The sequence below is a fragment of the Heterodontus francisci genome, chromosome 1 (assembly GCF_036365525.1).
Source record: "Heterodontus francisci isolate sHetFra1 chromosome 1, sHetFra1.hap1, whole genome shotgun sequence".
NCBI lineage: Eukaryota > Metazoa > Chordata > Chondrichthyes > Heterodontiformes > Heterodontidae > Heterodontus > Heterodontus francisci.
Window position 1 is genome coordinate 127,703,349 of NC_090371.1, and position 19,681 is coordinate 127,723,029.

General features: G+C 42.8%; 1 protein-coding gene across 1 annotated transcript in view; it reads right to left on the minus strand.

Moving 5' to 3' along the window:
- Positions 1–556: 556 nt before the first annotated feature.
- Positions 557–19,681, minus strand: part of LOC137372237 (ubiquitin-protein ligase E3A-like) — a 59,532-nt gene continuing 40,407 nt past the window's right edge. Inside the window, exons 8-10 of the mRNA XM_068035898.1 lie at positions 10,955–11,028; positions 10,064–10,207; positions 557–1,711 (exon numbers count right to left, since the gene is read on the minus strand). Of these exons, the coding sequence (XP_067891999.1) occupies positions 1,591–1,711; positions 10,064–10,207; positions 10,955–11,028 (339 nt within the window). The 3' untranslated portion in view covers positions 557–1,590. The remainder of the gene's footprint in view (positions 1,712–10,063; positions 10,208–10,954; positions 11,029–19,681) is intronic.

Below are 19,681 nucleotides of genomic sequence, written 5' to 3' on the forward strand. Positions count from 1 at the left end.
TAGCAATTCTGGCTTGACATCTACTAACTGAACACAGATCAGGAATTGAACTGGAGAATCCCAGTTATATACTACTGGCCACAACACAGTGGTCTATCAACTGAGCTGTTAAAGAGTTGTAGCCTTTTAAATATTTTGCATGTTGGCCATGACCACAGGAGTTTGAGAGCTCTGCATAGCAATCAAGCTCTGCCTAACATAGATGGAACATATAGGATTTATGTGCTCTGACTGAACTCCTGCTATTGCTAAATAGTGCGTGTAGCGCATGCCGCTTACCTTGTAATAAAGCCACCAAGTCCGGAATCATATTTTTCAGGGTCTAAACCCTTAGTTATGTAGGTATGTGGAATAAATCAGGAATTTCTGTTGGGGTAAATTCATCTGTCAAAGGATAGTTTATCCTCAGATTAATTTTTCCTATGGCGAAGGTGGGAGAGAGCGAAGTGCAATTTTCAAACTGTGGTAAAGACCAACAGTGCAGCATACCCAAATTTCTTCCCTCTCCCCACGGTTATCAGGACTGATAATTAAAAGAAAAGACAGGACATGTACATAAATGCAAGATGCTGCACCACTCCATTTAATTCCAACATTACAGATCAATATTCAATTTTAAATACACCCCAATCAAGTACAGTGTCTACATAATAACTATACATCCTGTTCTCAATTTTATTTGTACATTAAATACAATTGTGCATTGAGAGACATGATTCTCATTTTATTAGGTGAGCAAAGAGCAACAGGTCCAAATAATTTCTTTTAAGTCACAATATTTTGATGTTTTATTTTACAACACGTCATTGTATTCACTATGAAACAAGATTAGTTACATGCACTACAGGCCCTCCTTAGTTAAGTGGCTCGATACTGTGTGAATGCATATCTCCTTCAGGAAACAGCAGAAAACCAAGTACAAAAATATAAAAGAAAATGACTGCCATCCCTCAATATATGTGAGGAAATTAGGTAGGAAAAACCTTGAGGCACAGGAAGGCTGGCAGCACTTGGGTTTAAAAAAACACCTTCAGTAATGATCCCATTATCACCTCTTCATTAAGCTGGCAGAAGCATTTCCCCTCAAATATTTTACCCACAAAATGGACAAAAGCCCTTTCCTTGCCACTTTGGTTTTTTTTGAGGGGGAGAGGGGAGAAGTGAAGTTGTAAGAAGGGTGGCGGAAGTCTTCTTTTCAGAGATGTACACCATTCCCTCTTTTTATAAACTAATTTTGGGATATAATGATAAAACAAATCTACATCCCGAACAACTGCGTACAAAGCCAGTAATATTTAAACTAGAAATACTGGAACAATGGTTTCAGAGTTTGACAGATCATAGTGGAAATTAAATCAGACTCTTTTTGTTTGCCATCAGCACATTGCTTACACCAAACTGTACTATGCTTGAGGGTAACTCCATGTTAAAATGACATTTAAATCCATAGAAAAAGGAGGAAAACAATGTTTAAAATTATAATGTGGCTTTCTGTCTCAACATATAACTAACCAACCTATGTTCTAAAAGGAGATTCTGCATCTTCATTTGAGTTTGGTTTATGAGAATACTTGTGTTGTCACAAGTTAATTACAGCATGCCAAAGCCCTTTGAGTATGTGATTGCCTTAAGGAGCCTTTCCATGAGCTTGTCCTTGCTGGAATAGTCTGGAAGTAGGAGTACATTGAAGCAAGTATGTGTTGTCGGTAGCCTGTCAGGGGAGGAAAAAAAAAAATACACCATGAACACCAAAAATGGTTAATTCCAAATTCTTACACATGTACAATTTTAGTATTTTTTGCAATGGGGAATTTTTTTTAAAAATACATTAAAATATTTTAAGTGAAAAATATAAACCCAAGTGAAACATTATTTATTGCCTTACTCACTCTTCTCGCCTTATATACTCTGATCCAGTTGTTCACAAAAAAAAACACCTTTCACAACCTCAAGATCCTAAAGTGCTTTACAGCCAACAAATCACTTTTGATTTGCCATCATTGATGTTATATCGGGAAATATGGTAGTCACATTGTGCACGTCCCACAAACAGCAATGAGATAAATGACCAAATAATCTATTTTAGTGATGTTAATTGATGAATAAATGTTGACCAGAATACAGCAGTTCTCAAACTTTTTGTCCACGGGCCACTTAGGCAGGTAAAATTCCCCAAGAACCACCTATTGGTCCCACCCCAACCACTTTCACTTGTCACCGCAAAAGAACTCATCAGAATCAATGGGGAATTATGGAAACTATAAATATTTTGACTGCTTTTTCTCTACTAAATGTAATAAATTTATGTGCATCACTTGTATTAAATATGGTAAATTAATTCATGCCAGAAACAAAAGTAGACATTTGCATATTATAAACAGTAATACTACAAGACCACGTTTATTTGAAATATTCTAATATGTTATAAAATCATCATAATAATCTTCTGAGAAACTAATACTTACCTTACATCTATATTAAATCAAACAAAAATCATAGTAACATAAATCTTTCTTACTCGCACTCATGACAACTTGTGCTGTGTACGCAGGAACCAGTCTGGTTGTGTGACATTACATAAGTGGAGGAGATGAGGGTTCTGGCCTGTTCTCTCGTATGGCCTCGGCCACGGCATTATGTGTCCGTGATCTGCATTTTGGACCAGCCCGTGCATCACCTAGAGGACCCTCATGGACCACACTGAGAACTACTGCACCAGGAAGCACATCCTATTGGTATGGCACAAGGCCTGTCCTGGTAGGCACAATGAGGGGCAAGAGGAGAAGTGCTGTGTTCAGTTTGCTTATCCTCGCTGCAGTACCTGCTCTTGTCCATACAACCTGCAAGAACCTCAAACCTGTTGGACAAGTGCAAGGGCTGAGGCTCCTCCCCATTGCTACCTTTTGGACTCCCATAGCTTCCTCACTCAGTCACACCCTCCTGTCCCGAAGAACAGACCAAATCTGAAGTACAATGGCTTACGGGTGTGACTGCTGCCTGGAAGAAAGTATCCAGGTAACTTTTCCCCTTCCTGATGCATCGCAGTGTCCGAATCTTGGACTCCAGTTCATCAACTTTGAATTGAAGTTCCTCCAGCTGCAGACACTTACTGCAGATCACACTGGTGCTCACCATGCTGCAGCACATCACCAGTCCTACCAAATTATTGTTTTTTTATTTATCTAATTAGGTTTAGAGTTTAGAAGTATCACTGATCTGTAGTTGTATTTAGTAGTTTAACTAGTTAAGCTGCAAATTTAATACAATACTTGTATCTACCCAGAACCAGTTTAAACGACTTCCCAAGTTTAGAAAGAAAAAAGAAACCTTAAACTCACCAACCAATCATGTACCTGCTCCCTAATTAATGCCTCTAGATATCAGCTCTGTCTGCAGCTCCCTTGCTTGGATCACTGCTTGCTCTGTAGAAGACCAGAAGAGAACCTCCTCCCTCAACGTACCGAATTCCCACACTTTAATTCCCGAGTTAAGCACTCTGTCTCGCAGGATACAGTCATGCTACGTCCTGAGAGATGGGAGTACAGTTGTCATGGTCCTGCAGTTTTTTTTTCAGAATATGCGGTTTGCCTTTAAGGCTTGCAAGGGATCAGTATTGCTTTAAGAACCAGCAAACCTCAGGAGTTATAGGAAGGTGCATTTTTGTTGCTTTAGAAACAGCCATTTGGAGACTGCGATTCAAAGGGTGCATTCTCGTTACCATAGATACAGCCACTGGGAGTGAGATGGATGTGATACATTCGTTACAATTCAATTTTGAACTGGCTTTTAGTTGAAGACAGTTTGTTCTAACAGAACACAGAGGACACAGCTGTGGTGTTCAGCACACCCGAAAAAGAGCTCTCAACCATAAACTGAAGGAATAGGATCTTAGTCTGTTTAATTATCATCTCTCAAAATTCTTTTAAAAAAGTCAAGCCAAAACAGAGATCTCTGGTAGTTTAAATTGAAGGGAGGGCAGTTAGACTGTGACAATCTTTCATCCCTCAAAAACTCTGCAGTCAGATTGATTCTGTTGAAAGTGTTTGCAAGTCGTTAATTGTTGAAATTCGCTGGAGAAGGAAAGCAACATTCTGTGAGGACTTCAAGCAACACTGGACTGTAAATTTGCAAGGACTCAAATTTTTTGTATTTTAAATGTTGTTTATATCTTCATAGTGTTCAAGAATTTAGTTCTTCTAATTAAAGAGTTAACTTGTTGATTTAAAGACCACCTGATTTGGTTAGCCTCATTCGAGGGTTAATAAATAGTACAATTTGTCTGGGTCCTTTAATTTGGAAAGTTTTAAATGACATGTTAGCCGATCTGTGGAGCGACATGATTGAATTAACAGTGCGTTGGTCCCACCACAATCAGAATCATATATTTTGACTTGGGGCTTTGACTGGAGCGGTTGGTCATAACACAGTGAAAGCTGTAAATTAGGGGCACCCGAGGGACTCTGGTGCAGTACAGTAAACTGGATGAGCCAAATATTTAGGGATTGGCTGCAGCATTAGATTGGCAGCCTGCACAGGATAAGGTCACTGTTGTCAGACCAGAGTAAAGCTGACTACCTGACCCGAATCCCTTGTTGTCCCCTTGTTTAAGAAGGGTAGCAGGGAAAATCCAGGTAATTATAGACCGGTGAGCCTGACGTCAGTGGTAGGGAAGCTGCTGGAGAAGATACTGAGGGATAGGATCTATTCCCATTTGGAAGAAAATGGGCTTATCAGTGATAGGCAACATGGTTTTGTGCAGGGAAGGTCATGTCTTACCAACTTAATAGAATTCTTTGAGGAAGTGACAAAGTTGATTGATGAGGGAAGGGCTGTCGATGTCATATACATGGACTTCAGTAAGGCGTTTGATAAGGTTCCCCATGGTAGGCTGATGGAGAAAGTGAAGTCGCATAGGGTCCAGGGTGTACTAGCTAGATGGATAAAGAACTGGCTGGGCAACAGGAGACAGAGAGTAGCAGTGGAAGGGAGTTTCTCAAAATGGAGACGTGTGACCAGTGGTGTTCCACAGGGATCCGTGCTGGGACCACTGTTGTTTGTGATATACATAAATGATTTGGAGGAAAGTATAGGTGGTCTGATTAGCAAGTTTGCAGACGACACTAAGATTGGTGGAGTAGCAGATAGTGAAGGGGACTGTCAGAGAATACAGCAGAATATAAATAGATTGGAGAGTTGGGCAGAGAAATGGCAGATGGAGTTCAATCAGGGCAAATGCGAGGTGATGCATTTTGGAAGATCCAATTCAAGAGTGAACTATACAGTAAATGGAAAAGTCCTGGGGAAAATTGATGTACAGAGAGATTTGGGTGTTCAGGTCCATTGTTCCCTGAAGGTGGCAACGCAGGTAAATAGAGTGGTCAAGAAGGCATACGGCATGCTTTCCTTCATCGGACGGGGTATTGAGTACAAGGGTTGGCAGGTCATGTTACAGTTGTATAAGACTTTGGTTCGGCCACATTTGGAATACTGCGTGCAGTTCTGGTCGCCACATTACCAAAAAGATGTAGATGCTTTGGAGAGGGTGCAGAGGAGGTTCACCAGGATGTTGCCTGGTATGGAGGGCGCTAGCTATGAAGAGAGGTTGAGCAGATTAGGATTATTTTCATTAGAAAGACGGAGGTTGAGGGGGGACCTGATTGAGGTGTACAAAATCATGAGAAGTATAGACAGGGTGGATAGCAAGAAGCTTTTTCCCCAGAGTGGGGGATTCAATTACTAGGGGTCACGAGTTCAAAGTGAGAGGGGAAAAGTTTAGGGGGGATATGCGTGGAAAGTTCTTTACGCAGAGGGTGGTGGGTGCCTGGAACGCGTTGCCAGCGGAGGTGGTAGACGCGGGCACGATAGCGTCTTTTAAGATGTATCTAGACAGATACATGAATGGGCAGGAAGCAAAGAAATACAGACCCTTAGAAAATAGGCGACATGTTTAGATAGAGGATCTGGATCGGCGCAGGCTTGGAGGGCCGAAGGGCCTGTTCCTGTGCTGTAATTTTCTTTGTTCTTTGTACATGTGCCGGGTTCGGGTCGGGTCAGATCGAAATTCCGAGTCCAGTTTTCGGGCTTGGGTCGGGTTGGGCTGGGCTGGATACTGCTTCCAGGAAGTTAAGGGATCAGGCTTACCCATGATTCCCCACAACTCCAGCTGCAGGAACAGCCTGCTGCTGGAACAGATGAATGAGATTTGTGTCAGGTCAGGTGCGAAAGAAAATTAAATGGCTCAGGTCGGGCCCGGGTCAGTATTTAATTTTATACCCGAGCCAGTCTTTATATCAGCATGTCTGGGAAATCCCAGCCATATATGGGGGAGTGGTGGTAGTGGGGGAAAATCATGTCCTGCAGACACTGGTCCCGAGACACCCTTCCTCCGAATGCTGCTAATGTTTGGAGTGACGGGGGACAGGTGGGGTACTGTTAACAGCTCATCAGGACCTGACGTGCTGCTGGAGTCGGGCTGCCCACTCGGATTGTAGGCACTCCTGGAGGTTTTATCACATGATGTTCTGACCATGCAGCATTGGGTGGCGTGATTTCTACAAATGTTACTGAATGTATCTAATAAATGACGAGTTCCCTGTGGTTGAGAATTTTTGTGTTTTTAATGTGAGCAGCCTTTGCAAGAGAAGTTTGAAGAAGCAGGAGGACACCTGTGAACAGGTGAAGGAGGAAAGCCAAGAGTGGGGAAAAGGGGGAACACATTCTCTCCATTTCTCCCATCCACCGAGCCCCACTACCCCATTCTCCACTCTTTGGGAGTAGGGGCGTGGAACGCCCTGCCTGCAGCAGTAGTAGACTCGCCAACTTTAAGGGCATTTAAGTGGTCATTGGATAGACATATGGATGAAAATGGAATAGTGTAGGTCAGATGGTTTCACAGGTCGGCGCAACATCGAGGGCCGAAGGGCCTGTACTGCGCTGTAATGTTCTAATGTTCTAATTCTAATTCAACTCTACCCGCTTCCCTGCAATTTCAGGGCCCGATTTCCAACTCTTTCCCCCCCCCCCCCCCCACCCACCCACCACAACGAGCAGTTCCTTGCTTTTGTGAGATGAAGATCTCTTCACCCAGCATCCATAGTGGAAAAGAAACCTTTCTATCCCTGTGATGAGTGTTTTTCTGCCACTGTACACGCCTGATAGTGATTTCCATTACACAAAAGCCATTATTTCTCTCCCACTGTGCTTCACACTTGCCTATACATCTGGAGTTTCAAGTTGTAAACTGACAGTGCAGTGGAGGACATCTGTAGTTTGTTATCTGCGGGTGCCCATGGTTTCAAAGTGCATTTATTTTTATTACAATGCAAGTTAATTGGGACCATCAGAGTGTGTCCATTTGTACAGGTTTCAATGTAGTACTGTACCTGACAGGTGCAGTCATTATGGAGTAGGAGTCAAAGTCAACAGTGCACCAAACTATACTGCCAAAATCAGTGTACGACAGGTCTGAGACTGCATTTGCACACTATCTGCAGTGATGCAGCAAAGTGGTTCTCCTTTGCTGTGACATTAAAGGTGCTGTGTAAAAAGGATCTAGGGTCAATATTGATCGAATCGATTTGCAGATGAAAATTTGGTGGTTTGAGACCCAAACTGCAGACTTAGATCACATTGTAAACATAATCTGCAGTTCAGATTCCAAAGGACAGAGTATAGCAGGGCAAGATTAGAACTTTACCAGGAAGGGAGAAAGAAATTGAAATACTATGGAAAACCCTTGCAAAATTGGTTGCCCCTCTTCGAGATGATGGCAAAAAGCATTTTAATCTTCTGAATTTACCAAACTGTCCCATCCACATGTATAGAAATGCTATGATGCAACAATGCAAATGGTCAGTCAAATTCAGGAAGTACAAACCAGTCCTGGAGGTGCCAGTTAAAACTTGGCCCTCTAAATCCAAAGAAAACTTGGAAGTTACTTGCTCACATTTTGCTCGAGTGTGAACAGATTATGGAGGCCATCATGATCAAACATAATTGCTCTGGTCATGCTCAGTCTTGCATACAGTTCAGTTCTGGTTGTAGACATACAACACAACTGGCCAAATTTCCCTCTTACCACAGAGTAATTTCAAATGGCTATGCCTACTCTGTTCCCCAGATACATGCATTGGCTGGAGAACCTTACTCGCATGCTATGAGAGTTTCCTCAATATGATGACTTTGGAAGTGTCCTTAATTTTTACCAACGATAAACAATTCAGAGACGCTATTGTAATGAAACCACAACAGACCTCAGTCCTCAGATCAAATAGTCTATGACCTGGTTTTGACTTATCCTAGTTTACCTTGAGCTCCGTTGTCCAATTTTCTCCTCTCCTGAAAGGGATGATGCATGTTGGTATATGGCTCACTGGGAACTAGCAGTTCCCTGTATTCCCAAAGGCAACAATCTTACACATGACTGTAGACTGTAAAATGTGTTTCCATGCAGGACATCATAGTTAAATAGGCACTTATCTTCTCACTACCAGAGAATTTCAACCTCTAGAAAGCATCACTTGAGTACTTTTGGAAGTGGTAAACCTGTTATTTAGCTCTGGAACATGGAGGATGATCTTAGCACTACTAATCAATCCAGTAAAGAACAACTATGTGGTTCACCACCATACCAACTTAGCCATATGTACTTATTGATAATTGCATCTTGGCTTGTATAATCTTGCCAAGTTTTACTTTCAAAAATAGACAAAATTTTTCTTAAACAAGGATTATCAGGATAAGTTGCAATTTAGTGGGAGTCTCAGGTATAATTGATGACAAGAAAAAAAGTTCTCTGCTATTGACAGTGAAGTAGAAAACAAACCACTTGTAGAAACTAATTTATTTCTAGCACACTGGATTTCAATTCTGGATGCAGCAGTTCAAAGAAAGAAAACTGAAGACCGTTGCCTCAGCACCTGTGTTTGAGTACTTAGGTATTCACAATGCCCAAATAACAAGCGCATTAAAACCTAAGTTACAGCACTTCAGCACTTGTTAGTAGTCTATTCTTGAGATTTTAAATGCATTCCATCCAATCTGATCGGCAAAGATACTGAGATGATGGATGGTGCTTGTTCAGATTAATAGGATCCTCCCTCAGCTCCAATCAGCAACAATATTCAAGGGTTGCAATTAGATACAGGTAAATGTCGCAGAGATGACAAGAAAACAAACCACATCAGTGCAAAATTTGCTCCATGAATAGTGTAATTGAAGATCCTGGAGTGGCTTATTGATTTTCAACTCGTTTCTGATAAGTCACTTTTGTATCTTGAAACAGTATTAATGACATCTTTAATTGTTCCATTCAGTTGAGAATTTTACTGCCAAAAGTTAGTTACAAGGAGTCTGTTTTGCTTTCTAATTTTTTTAAAAATCACAACCTGTCAAGCTCCTGTACTAATGAGAGGGCTTATGGGCTTCCAAGTTTTTATAAATAAATATAAGTTGCTTTTTTTTTTAAGCTGGGCCACTAGATGATAGCAGAGGACCCGACTTTTGGCAAGACAGTCTCTTTACAAAGTACATGTCTGGTCAGTCGATACAAGATCGTAACTGATGGGTAAGAGGAAGTCTGGAGTCCAAAGAGCTTTGTACACATTAGAATGTAGAGCCTGGTATGCATGCAGAGTAAAGGATATGGGACACATTTTTATTCAGGATATCTTAGACATATTGAGCATTTGTGTTCATAAAAAATTCAGGAGAAACTTTTTAAAGGGAACATTTTGAATAGCATAGATGCATTTAAGGGGAATCTAGATAAGCAGTTGAGGGAGAAAGGACGAGAAGGACATGCTGATAAGGTTAGATGAAAAGGGGTGGGAGGAGGCTCACGCAGACATAAACACCAGCATAGATCAGTTGAGTTGAATGGCCTGTTTTGGTGCTGTAGATTCTATATTATTCTATGTAGGTATTCTAGTTGAAAAAGTACTTAAAATGATATTTTCATCCCTCCAACTAGCTTATTTGCTTAGCTTATCGTCATTTATAGACTTCAATAAGAAGTTATTATTGAACAAAATATTCACAGGAAAAATATTAGCCTAAAACATACCTGTCCGAGTCTGGTCCATTCTTGGTTATGATCAACTTAATTTTGCCAAGGCCACCGACAGGAGCCCGGTCAGAGCCTGTGGTGAACTGTAGAAACTGACGCTTCTGTTCTTCTGGGAGACTGTGGGTTATCTCCCAGAAATCTCTAGAATAGTGTTAAGAAGACAGGAGATCAGATGGAAAAAAAAATTGTCATCTATGCTATCAGGTTATTTTAATCAAATTTCTGTGCTCTCCAAGTTCGAGGATATTTTGTGTGCTAATTGCCAGGATTCATTTTACTCATGCCATACTATCACTTTTGAGCAGTGAGCTGGATTAATATGAAGTAAAATTAAGTAAAATATACAATCCATATTTTAAGTCCATGTTTTGAAATATAAAAATGCTGATTCTATCTTACTCAGCGATTTTAATATTGAAATAACCATTTAAGAAAGAAAAACAACTGAAGTAAAATGCTGCTGGTTCACTTTGATTCAAAATAAAAGTATATTTCAGAAACTAATGAATTTTCTATGGAGCAAATTACATGACCTCCCTGCTGTTCTGCTAACGCAAGACAAAAATTGTCTGTTGAGATTCCATCACAGCCACAGATTACTTCCAACTTGGAGCAACATTTTTCCTTTTAAAATAGTCCGACTGAACTCTACTGAAAATGCAACAAACATCAGGATCTAATCTGGAAAATTCTGCACCATGTTAAGCCAACTATGTGAAAAGATATGAGACTCATATTTGACATCAACAAAGAACATGTATTTCCATTATATATTAGCCTGCTGCATTCCTTCTGATGATGGGGTTAAAAGGCAACGTAGGAGCAGCCTTAGACATTAGATATGGGAGGTACAGAAAGTGGCATGATATGCATGTAAGACAAAAATACCTTACTATCCTAGATTCCTTTGTGAATCCTCCATCATACTCTGTGGCCTCTTCAAGTGCATGAAAATCCAGATTCTGGAAAGTAATGAAACTGTAGATTATAAGCATCAACTAAACTGCCATGTAAGTCTGCTATAGGAAATAGAGGCAGACGTCTGACATTGCTTTACAAGAAGCAAGAAAGGACACTGAACAAAAGATAGGAATGATTAAGAGAAGGGGAGAAACCAAAGGCAGATAGAATTTTGAAAGGGTTTTGAAGGTAGAGAGATTGGCAACAAGGGAATCTGGGCATCTGATTGTGCTAAACAGTAATCTGGAGAGCAGAGGGTGGGAGCGAGGACATATGGCTGGAGAAGATTGCGGAGATAAAATGGTATGAAAGAGTGCAAGAATTTGAAAATGAGGATAAGGACCTTAGAATATGTTGAGGCACAGTGAAACAGTGCAGCTTGGCGGTAATGGATGCATGACATCAGTTGCAGAGTTCCAGATTAACTGAAGTTTATGCATAGGATAATTAGTAATTGTGACATAACTGCTAGTTAAGCATTTTGTATGCAAGTACTGTTAGCACCAATACTACTGCAATATAATATAAAAGCAAAATACTGCAGATGCTTGAAATCTGAAATAAAAACAAAGTACTGGAAATACTCAGCAGGTCTGACAGCATCTGTGGAGAGAGAAGCAGAGTTAACGTTTCAAGTCTGCGATGGCTCACTTAGGGGTCAGATTTGCAGATGAGGCTTTTTTTATTCTTTCATGGAATGTGGGCATTCCTGGCCAGTCCAGCATTCATTGCCCATCCCTAATTGCCCTTGAGAAGGTGGTGGTGAGCTGCTTCTTGAACTGCTGCACTCTATCTGGTGCGGGTACACCCACAGTGCTGTTAGGGAGGGAGTTCCAGGATTTTGATCCAGCAACAGTGAAGGAACAGCGATATAGTTCAAAGTAAGGATGGCGTGTGACTTGGAGGGAAACTTGCAGGTGGTGGTGTTCCCATGCGTCTGCTGTCCTCATCCTTCTAGGTGGTAGAGGTCGCGGGTTTGGAAGGTGCAGTTTAAGGAGCCTTGGTACGTTGCTGCAGTGCATCTTGTGTATGGTATACACTGCTGCCACTGTGCGTCGGTGGTGGAGGGAGTGAATGTTGAAGGTGGTGGACGGGGTGCCAGTCAAGCGGGCTGCTTTGTCCTGGATGGTGTGAAGCTTCTCTCCAGACAAGTGGACAGTATTCCATCACACTCCCGACTTGTTCCTTGTAGATGGTGGACAGGCTTTGGGGAGTCGGGTGGAGAGTTACCTGCTGCAGAATTCCCAACCTCTGACCTGCTCATGCAGCCACAGTAATCATGTGGCTACTCAGGTTCAGTTTCTGGTCAACGGTAACCCCCAGGATGTTTACAATGGGGGATTCAGCGATCGTAATGCCGTTGAATGTCAAGGGGAGATGGTTAGATTCTCTTATTGGAGACAGTCATTGTCTGGCACTTGTATGGTGCGAATGTTACTTGCCACTTAACAGCCCAAGCCTGAATGTTGTCCAGGTCTTGCTGCATAAGACCACAGACTGCTTCAGTATCCAAGGAGTTGCGAATGGCACTGAACATTGTACAATCAGCAGCGAACACCCCCACTTCTGACCTTAAGATGGAGCAGCTGGTTGGTTGGGCCTAGGACACTACCTGCAGCAATGCCCTGGGGCTGAGATGACTGGCCTCCAACAACCACAACCATCTTCCTTGGTGCTAGGTATGACTCCAACCAGTGGAGAGTTTTCCCCTTGATTCTCATTGACTTCAGCTTGGCTAGGGCTCCTTGATGCCACACTTGGTCAAATGCTGCCTTGATATCCATGGCAATCACTCTCAACTCCCCTAGAGTTCAGCTCTTTTTTCCATGTTTGGACCAAAGCTGTAATGAGGTCAGGAGCCAAGTGGTCCTGGCGGAACCCAAACTGAGCATCAGTGATCCGAATAGATACATTTCAACAAGAAAGAAAAATTCCAAGGGTGGGACCTGTCATCCATGGCTAACTAAAACAGTTAAAGATTGTATCAAACTTTTTTTTAAAAAGCCTATAATTGCACAAAGATGGGAGGCAGGTCAGAAGATTGGACAGAATATAAAAACAGTAAAGATGGACTAAAAGATGGATAAGGAAGGTAAAATTAGAGTACAAGAGAAAGCTAGATAGAAATATAAAGACAAATAGTAAGAGTATCGAAAGATTTAAAAAAAAAAAGTGTTTACAAATTGAGCGTTGATTCTTTAGAAATTGAGTCTGGGGAATTAATAATGGATAAGGAGGAGATGACAGATGAATAGAAAAGATATTTTGCATCAGTCTTCACTATTGAGGTTACAAGTAACATCCCAGTATCAGCTGTAAGTCAGGAAATGGAAGGGAGGGAGGAACTCAAGAAAATTACAATCACCAGGGAAGTGGTAATGAACAAATTGTTGGAGCTGCGGGCTGACAAGTGGACTTTATCCTAGGGTGTTAAAAGAAGTGGCTAGTGAGATAGTTGTTGCGTTAGTTTTAATTTTCCAAAATTCCCTAGATTCGGGGAAGGTTCCATTAGATTATCATTTATTGCAAGGGGAACTGAATACAAAAGTAGGGAGTTTAGGCTTCAGCTATGCAGGGCATGAGTGAGGCAAGATCTGGAGTACTGTGTACAGTAATGGTCTCCTTATTTAAGGAAGGATGTAAATGCGTTGGAGGCAGTACAGAGAAGGTTTATTATACTAACACCTGGAATGGGCGGGCTGTCTTACGAGGAAAGATTGGACAGGCTAGGCTTGTATCCACTGGAATTTAGAAGAGGCGACTTAATTGAAACATACAAGATCCTGAGCGGTCTTGACAGGGTGGATGTGGAAAGAATGTTTCCCCTTGTGGGAGAATCTAGAACATTCTCGGAGCAGACTCGGAGGACGGAGTTCCAGACCGGTAAGTATAAAAAACTTATCTCGGGGATTCGCGGCCTACATTCACAGAGAAGACACGGAGGGCGGAGTTCCAGACTGGTAAGTATAAAAAAAACTTACCTCTAGTAAAAAAAACTGAAAAGTGATGTCACAGGAAAGCTGTGACCTGATTGGCTGGTAGGGAATCTGTACTGAATTTAAAAATAAAACATTGGTAAAAATTGATTAAAACCCTTAATTAACTAATTAATAAGTGGAGTAACAAAACCAGAGGGAGGAGATTACTGTATGTAGTTAGCATTTAATATTTATAGTAGAAATCTAGCACTAGGGATCATATAGTGAATTTTAACAATTTAGTAAGGATTAAATAAGTATTTATTTATTTTATATTAATTAACTAATTAGTGCTAGAAATGTCAGTTAGAGGGGTGAAGTGCTTCACCTGTGAGATGTGGGAAGTCCATGACACTTCCAGCGTTCCGGATGACGACATCTGCAGGAAGTGTACCCAGTTGCAGCTCCTCACAGACCGCATGGATCGGTTGGAGCGGCAACTGGATGCACTTAGGAGCATGCAAGTGGCAGAGAGTGTCATAGGCGTTTTAGACAAGTGGTTACACCCAAGGTGCAGGCAGATAGATGGGTGACCGCTAGAAGTGGCAGGCAGTCAGTGCAGGAATCCCCTGTGGCTATCCCCCTCTCTAACAAGTATACCGTTTTGGATACTGTTGTGGGGGGGGGATGGCCTATCAGGGGAAAACAGCAGCAGCCAGAGCAGTGGCACCATGGCTGGCACTGTTGTTCAGCAGGGAGGGACAAAGCGCAGAAGAGCAATAGTTATAGGGGAGTCTATAGTCAGGGGCACAGACAGGCGCTTCTGTGGACGTGAAAGAGACTCCAGGATGGTATGTTGCCTCCCTGGTGCCAGGGTCAAGGATGTCTCTGAACGGACAGGGGGCATTCTGAAGGGGGAGGGTGAACAGCCAGAGGTTGTGGTACACATCGGTACCAACGACATAGGCAGGAAGAGTGATGAGGTCCTGTAGGGGGAGTTTAGGGAGTTAGGTAGAAAGTTAAAAGACAGGACCTCTAGGGTTGTAATCTCGGGATTACTCCCTATGCCACGTGCCATTGAGGCTAGAAATAGAAAGACAGTGCAGCTAAACACGTGGCTGAACAGCTGGTGTAGAAGTGAGGGTTTCAGATATCTGGACCATTGGGATCTCTTCAGGGACAGATGGGACCTGTACAAGAAGGACAGGTTGCATCTAAACTGGAGGGGCACAAATATCCTGGCTGCGAGGTTTGCTAGCGTCACACGGGAGGGTTTAAACTAGTGTGGCAAGGGGGTGGGAACCAGAGCAGTAGGACAGCAAGTGAAATAAATGATGGGGAACTAGTAAATAAGGTCAGTAAGACTAAGAGGAAGAGCAGGCAGGGAGATATTGCTGAGCACAGCGGGACTGGTGGTCTGAAGTGCATTTGTTTCAATGCGAGAAGTATAACAGGTAAGGCAGATGAACTTACAGCTTGGATTAGTACTTGGAACTATGATATTGTTGCTATTACAGAGACTTGGTTGAGGGAAGGACAGGATTGGCAGCTAAATGTTCCAGGATTTAGAAGCTTCAGGCGGGATAGAGGGGGATGTAAAAGGGGTGGGGGAGTTGCATTACTGGTTAAGGAGAATATCACAGCTGTACTGCGGGAGGACACCTCGGAGGGGTCATGCAGCGAGGCAATATGGGTGGAGCTCAGGAATGGGAAGGGTGCAGTCACGATGTTGGGGGTTTACTACAGGCCTTCCAACAGCCAGCGGGAGGTAGAGGAGCAGATATGTAGACAGAGTTTGGAAAGATGTAAAGGTAACAGGGTTGTAGTGGTGGGTGATTTTAACTTCCCCTATATTGACTGGGACTCACTTAGTGCTAGGGGCTTGGATGGGGCAGAATTTGTAAGGAGCATCCAGGAGGGCTTCTTGAAACAATATGTAGATAGTCCAACTAGGAAGGGGCTGTACTGGACCTGGTATTGGGGAATGCGCCCGGCCAGGTGGTCGAAGTTTCAGTAGGGGAGCATTTCAGGAACAGTGACCATAATTCCATAAGTTTTAAGGTACTTGTGGATAAGGATAAGTGTAGTCCTCGGGTGAAGGTGCTAAATTGGGGGAAGGCTAATTATAATAATATTAGGCAGGAACTGAAGAATTTAGATTGAGGGCAGCTGTTTGAGGGTAAATCAACATCTGACATGTGGGAGTCTTTCAAACGTCAGTTGATTAGAATCCAGGACCAGCATGTTCCTGTGAGGAAGAAGGATAAGTTTGGCAAGTTTCGGGAACCTTGGATAACGCGGGATATTGTGAGCCTTGTCAAAAAGAAAAATGAAGCATTCGTAAGGGCTAGAAGGCTAGGAACAGACGAATCCCTTGAAGAATATGAAGACAGTAGGAAGGAACTTAAGCAAGGAGTCAGGAGGGCTAAAAGGAGTTATGAGAAGTCATTGGCAAACAGGATTAAGAAAAATCCCAAGGCTTTTTATACGTATATAAAGAGCAAGAGGGTAATCAGGTAAAGGGTTGGCCCACTCAAGGACAGAGAAGGGAATCTATGTGTGGAGCCAGAGGAAATGGGCGAGGTACTAAATGAGTACTTTGCATCAGTATTCACCAAAGAGAAGGACTTGGTGGATGATGAGCCTAGGGAAGGGAGTGTAGATAGTCTCAGTCATCTCATTATCAAAAAGGAGGTGGTGTTGGGTGTCTTGCAAAGCATTAAGGTAGATAGGTCCCCAGGGCCTGATGGGATCTACCCCAGAATACTGAGGGAGGCAAGGGAAGAAATTGCTGGGGCCTTGACAGAAATCTTTGCATCCTCATTGGCTACAGGTGAGATCCCAGAGGACTGGAGAATAGACAATGTTGTTCCTTTGTTTAAAAAGGGTAGCAAGGATAATCCAGGAAATTATAGGCCGGTGAGCCTTACGTCAGTGGTCGGGAAATTATTCTTTGGGACAGGATTTACTCCCAATTGGAAACAAATGGACTTATTAGCGAGAGGCAGCATGGCTTTGTGAAGGGGAGGTCGTGTCTCACTAATTTGATTGAGTTTTTTGAGTAAGTGACAAAGATGATTGATGAAGGAAGGGCAGTGGATGTTATCTATATGGACTTCAGTAAAGCCTTTGACAAGGTCCCTCCTGGCAGACTGATACAAAAGGTTAAGTCACATGGAATCAGAGGGGAGCTGGCAAGATGGATACAAAACTGGCTCGAACATAGAAGACAGAGGGTCGCAGTGGAAGGGTGCTTTTCTGAATGGAGGGATGTGACTAGTGGTGTTCCGCAGGGATCAGTGCTGGGACCTTTGCTCTTTGTAGTATATATAAATGATTTGGAGGAAAATGTAGCTGGTCTGATTAGCAAGTTTGCGGATGACACAAAGGTTGGTGGAGTTGCGGACAGTGATGAGGATTGTCAGAGGATACAGCAGGATATAGGTCTGGAGGCTTGGGCGGAGAAATGGCAGCTGGAGTTTAATCCAGACAAATGTGAGGTAATGCATTTTGGAAGGCCTAATGCAGGTGGGAAGTATACAGTAAATGGCAGAACCCTTAGGAGTATTGACAGGCAGAGAGATCTGGGCGTACAGATCCACAAGTCACTGAAAGTGGCAACGCAGGTGGATAAGGTAGTCAAGAAGGCATACGGCATGCTTGCCTTCATCGGTCGGGGCATAGAGTATAAAAATAGGCAAGTCATGCTGCAGCTGTACAGAACTTTAGTTCGGCCACACTTAGAATATTGCGTGCAATTCTGGTCGCCACACTACCAGAAGGACATGGAGGCTTTGGAGAGGGTACAGAAGAGGTTTACCAGGATGTTGCCTGGTCTGGAGGGCATTAGCTATGAGGAGAGGTTGGATAAACTCGGATTGTTTTCACTGGACCGACGGAGGTGGAGGGACGACATGATAGAGGTTTACAAAGTTATAAGCGGCATAGACAGAGTGGATAGTCATAAGCTTTTTCCCAGGGTGGAAGAGTCAGTTCCTAGGGGACATAGGTTTAAGGTGAGGGGCAAAGTTTAGAGGGGATGTGCGAGGCAAGTTCTTTACACAGAGGGTGGTGAGTGCCTGGAACTTGTTGCCGGGGGAGGTGGTGGAAGCAGGTACCATAGAGACGTTTAAGAGGCTTCTTGACAAATACATGAATAGGATGGGAATAGAGGGATACGGATCCCGGAAGTGCAGAAGGTTTTAGTTTAGGCAGGCATCAAGATCGGCGCAGGCTTGGAGGGCCGAATGGCCTGTTCCTGTGCTGTACTGTTCTTTGTTCTAGGGGTCACTGTTTAAAAATAAGAGGTCACCCATTTAAGACAGATGAGGAAAAAATTTTTCCTCTGAGGGTTGAGTCTTTGGAATTCTCTTCCTCAAAAGGCAGTGGAAGCAGAGTCTTTGAATATTTTTAAGGCAAAGGTAGATAGATTCTTGAGAAGCAAGAGGATGGAAGGTTATCAGGGGTAGCTGGAAATGTGGAGTAATCAGTTCAGCCATGAACTTATTGAATGGCAGAGCAGGCTCGTAGGGCCGAGTGGCCTACTCCTAATTCATATGTTCGTACAAGCAGGTTATTGCTGTTTAAGTGCCTCTTGATAGGACTATCCACTACACCGTCCATCACTTTGCTGATGATGAAGAGTAGACTGATGGGGTGGTAATTGGACGGATTGGATTGTCCTGCGTTTTGTGGACAGGACGTACCTGGGCAATTTTCCACATTGTTGGATAGATGCCAGTGTTGTAGCTGTACTGGAACAGCTTGGATAGGGACGCGGCTAGTTCTGCAGCACATCTTCAGTACTACAGCTGTGATGTTATCAGGACCCACAGCCTTTGCTGTGTCCAGTGCCCTCAGCCATTTCTTATTACATGGAGTGAATCTGATTCGATGAAGACTGGCATCTGTGATGCTGGGGATCGCAGGAGGAGGCTATCCACTCAGCACTTCTGGCTGAAGATGGTTGCAAATGCTTCAGCCATTTCTTCTGCACTTATGTTCTGGGCTCCCCCATCATTGAGGATGGGGATATTTGTGGAGCCTCCTCCTCCAGTTAGTTGTTTAATTGTCCGCTACCATTCACTAGAAGGTCATGGAACAAAGGCAAACGGTATGTTAATGGTGTGCTGAAAGACAAAGCGTTAGTACAGAGGGTGTGAATTGACTGTAAAGCACAAAGCACAAAACAATAAAAAAAAAGCGGGTAGACACAGTGGAAACAAACTAAAAAAAACTAAAATAACCAAATAAAAAAGAAAAAAACTCAACATATAAAGGGGTGGGCCTTCTGGTCAGTTATTCCCTGTGACCTTATCCTATCAACACCTGCTCTTTTGTTATCTCTTACCCCACCCCCTGCTTTACTTGCTTAAAGCCTTTTACATTTCCAATATGTGTCAGTTCTGATGAAGGGTCACTGACCTGATACATTAACTCTGCTTCTCGCTCCACAGATGCTGCCAGACCTGCTCAGTATTTCCAGCATTTCTTGTTTTTATTTAAGATTTCCAGCATTTCTTGTTTTTATTTCAGATTTCCAGCATCTGCAGTATTTTGCTTTTATCCCCAGAGTATTAGCCTGGGTCACTGGATTACTAGTCCAGTGATATTACCACTACGCCACTGCCTCCCCACATCTAAAGGATGCATTGGTGGCAGTACAGCAAAGGTTCACTAGATCAGTTCCTGGAATGGCAGGATTGTCCTATGATGAGAGGCTGAGTAACAAGGGCCC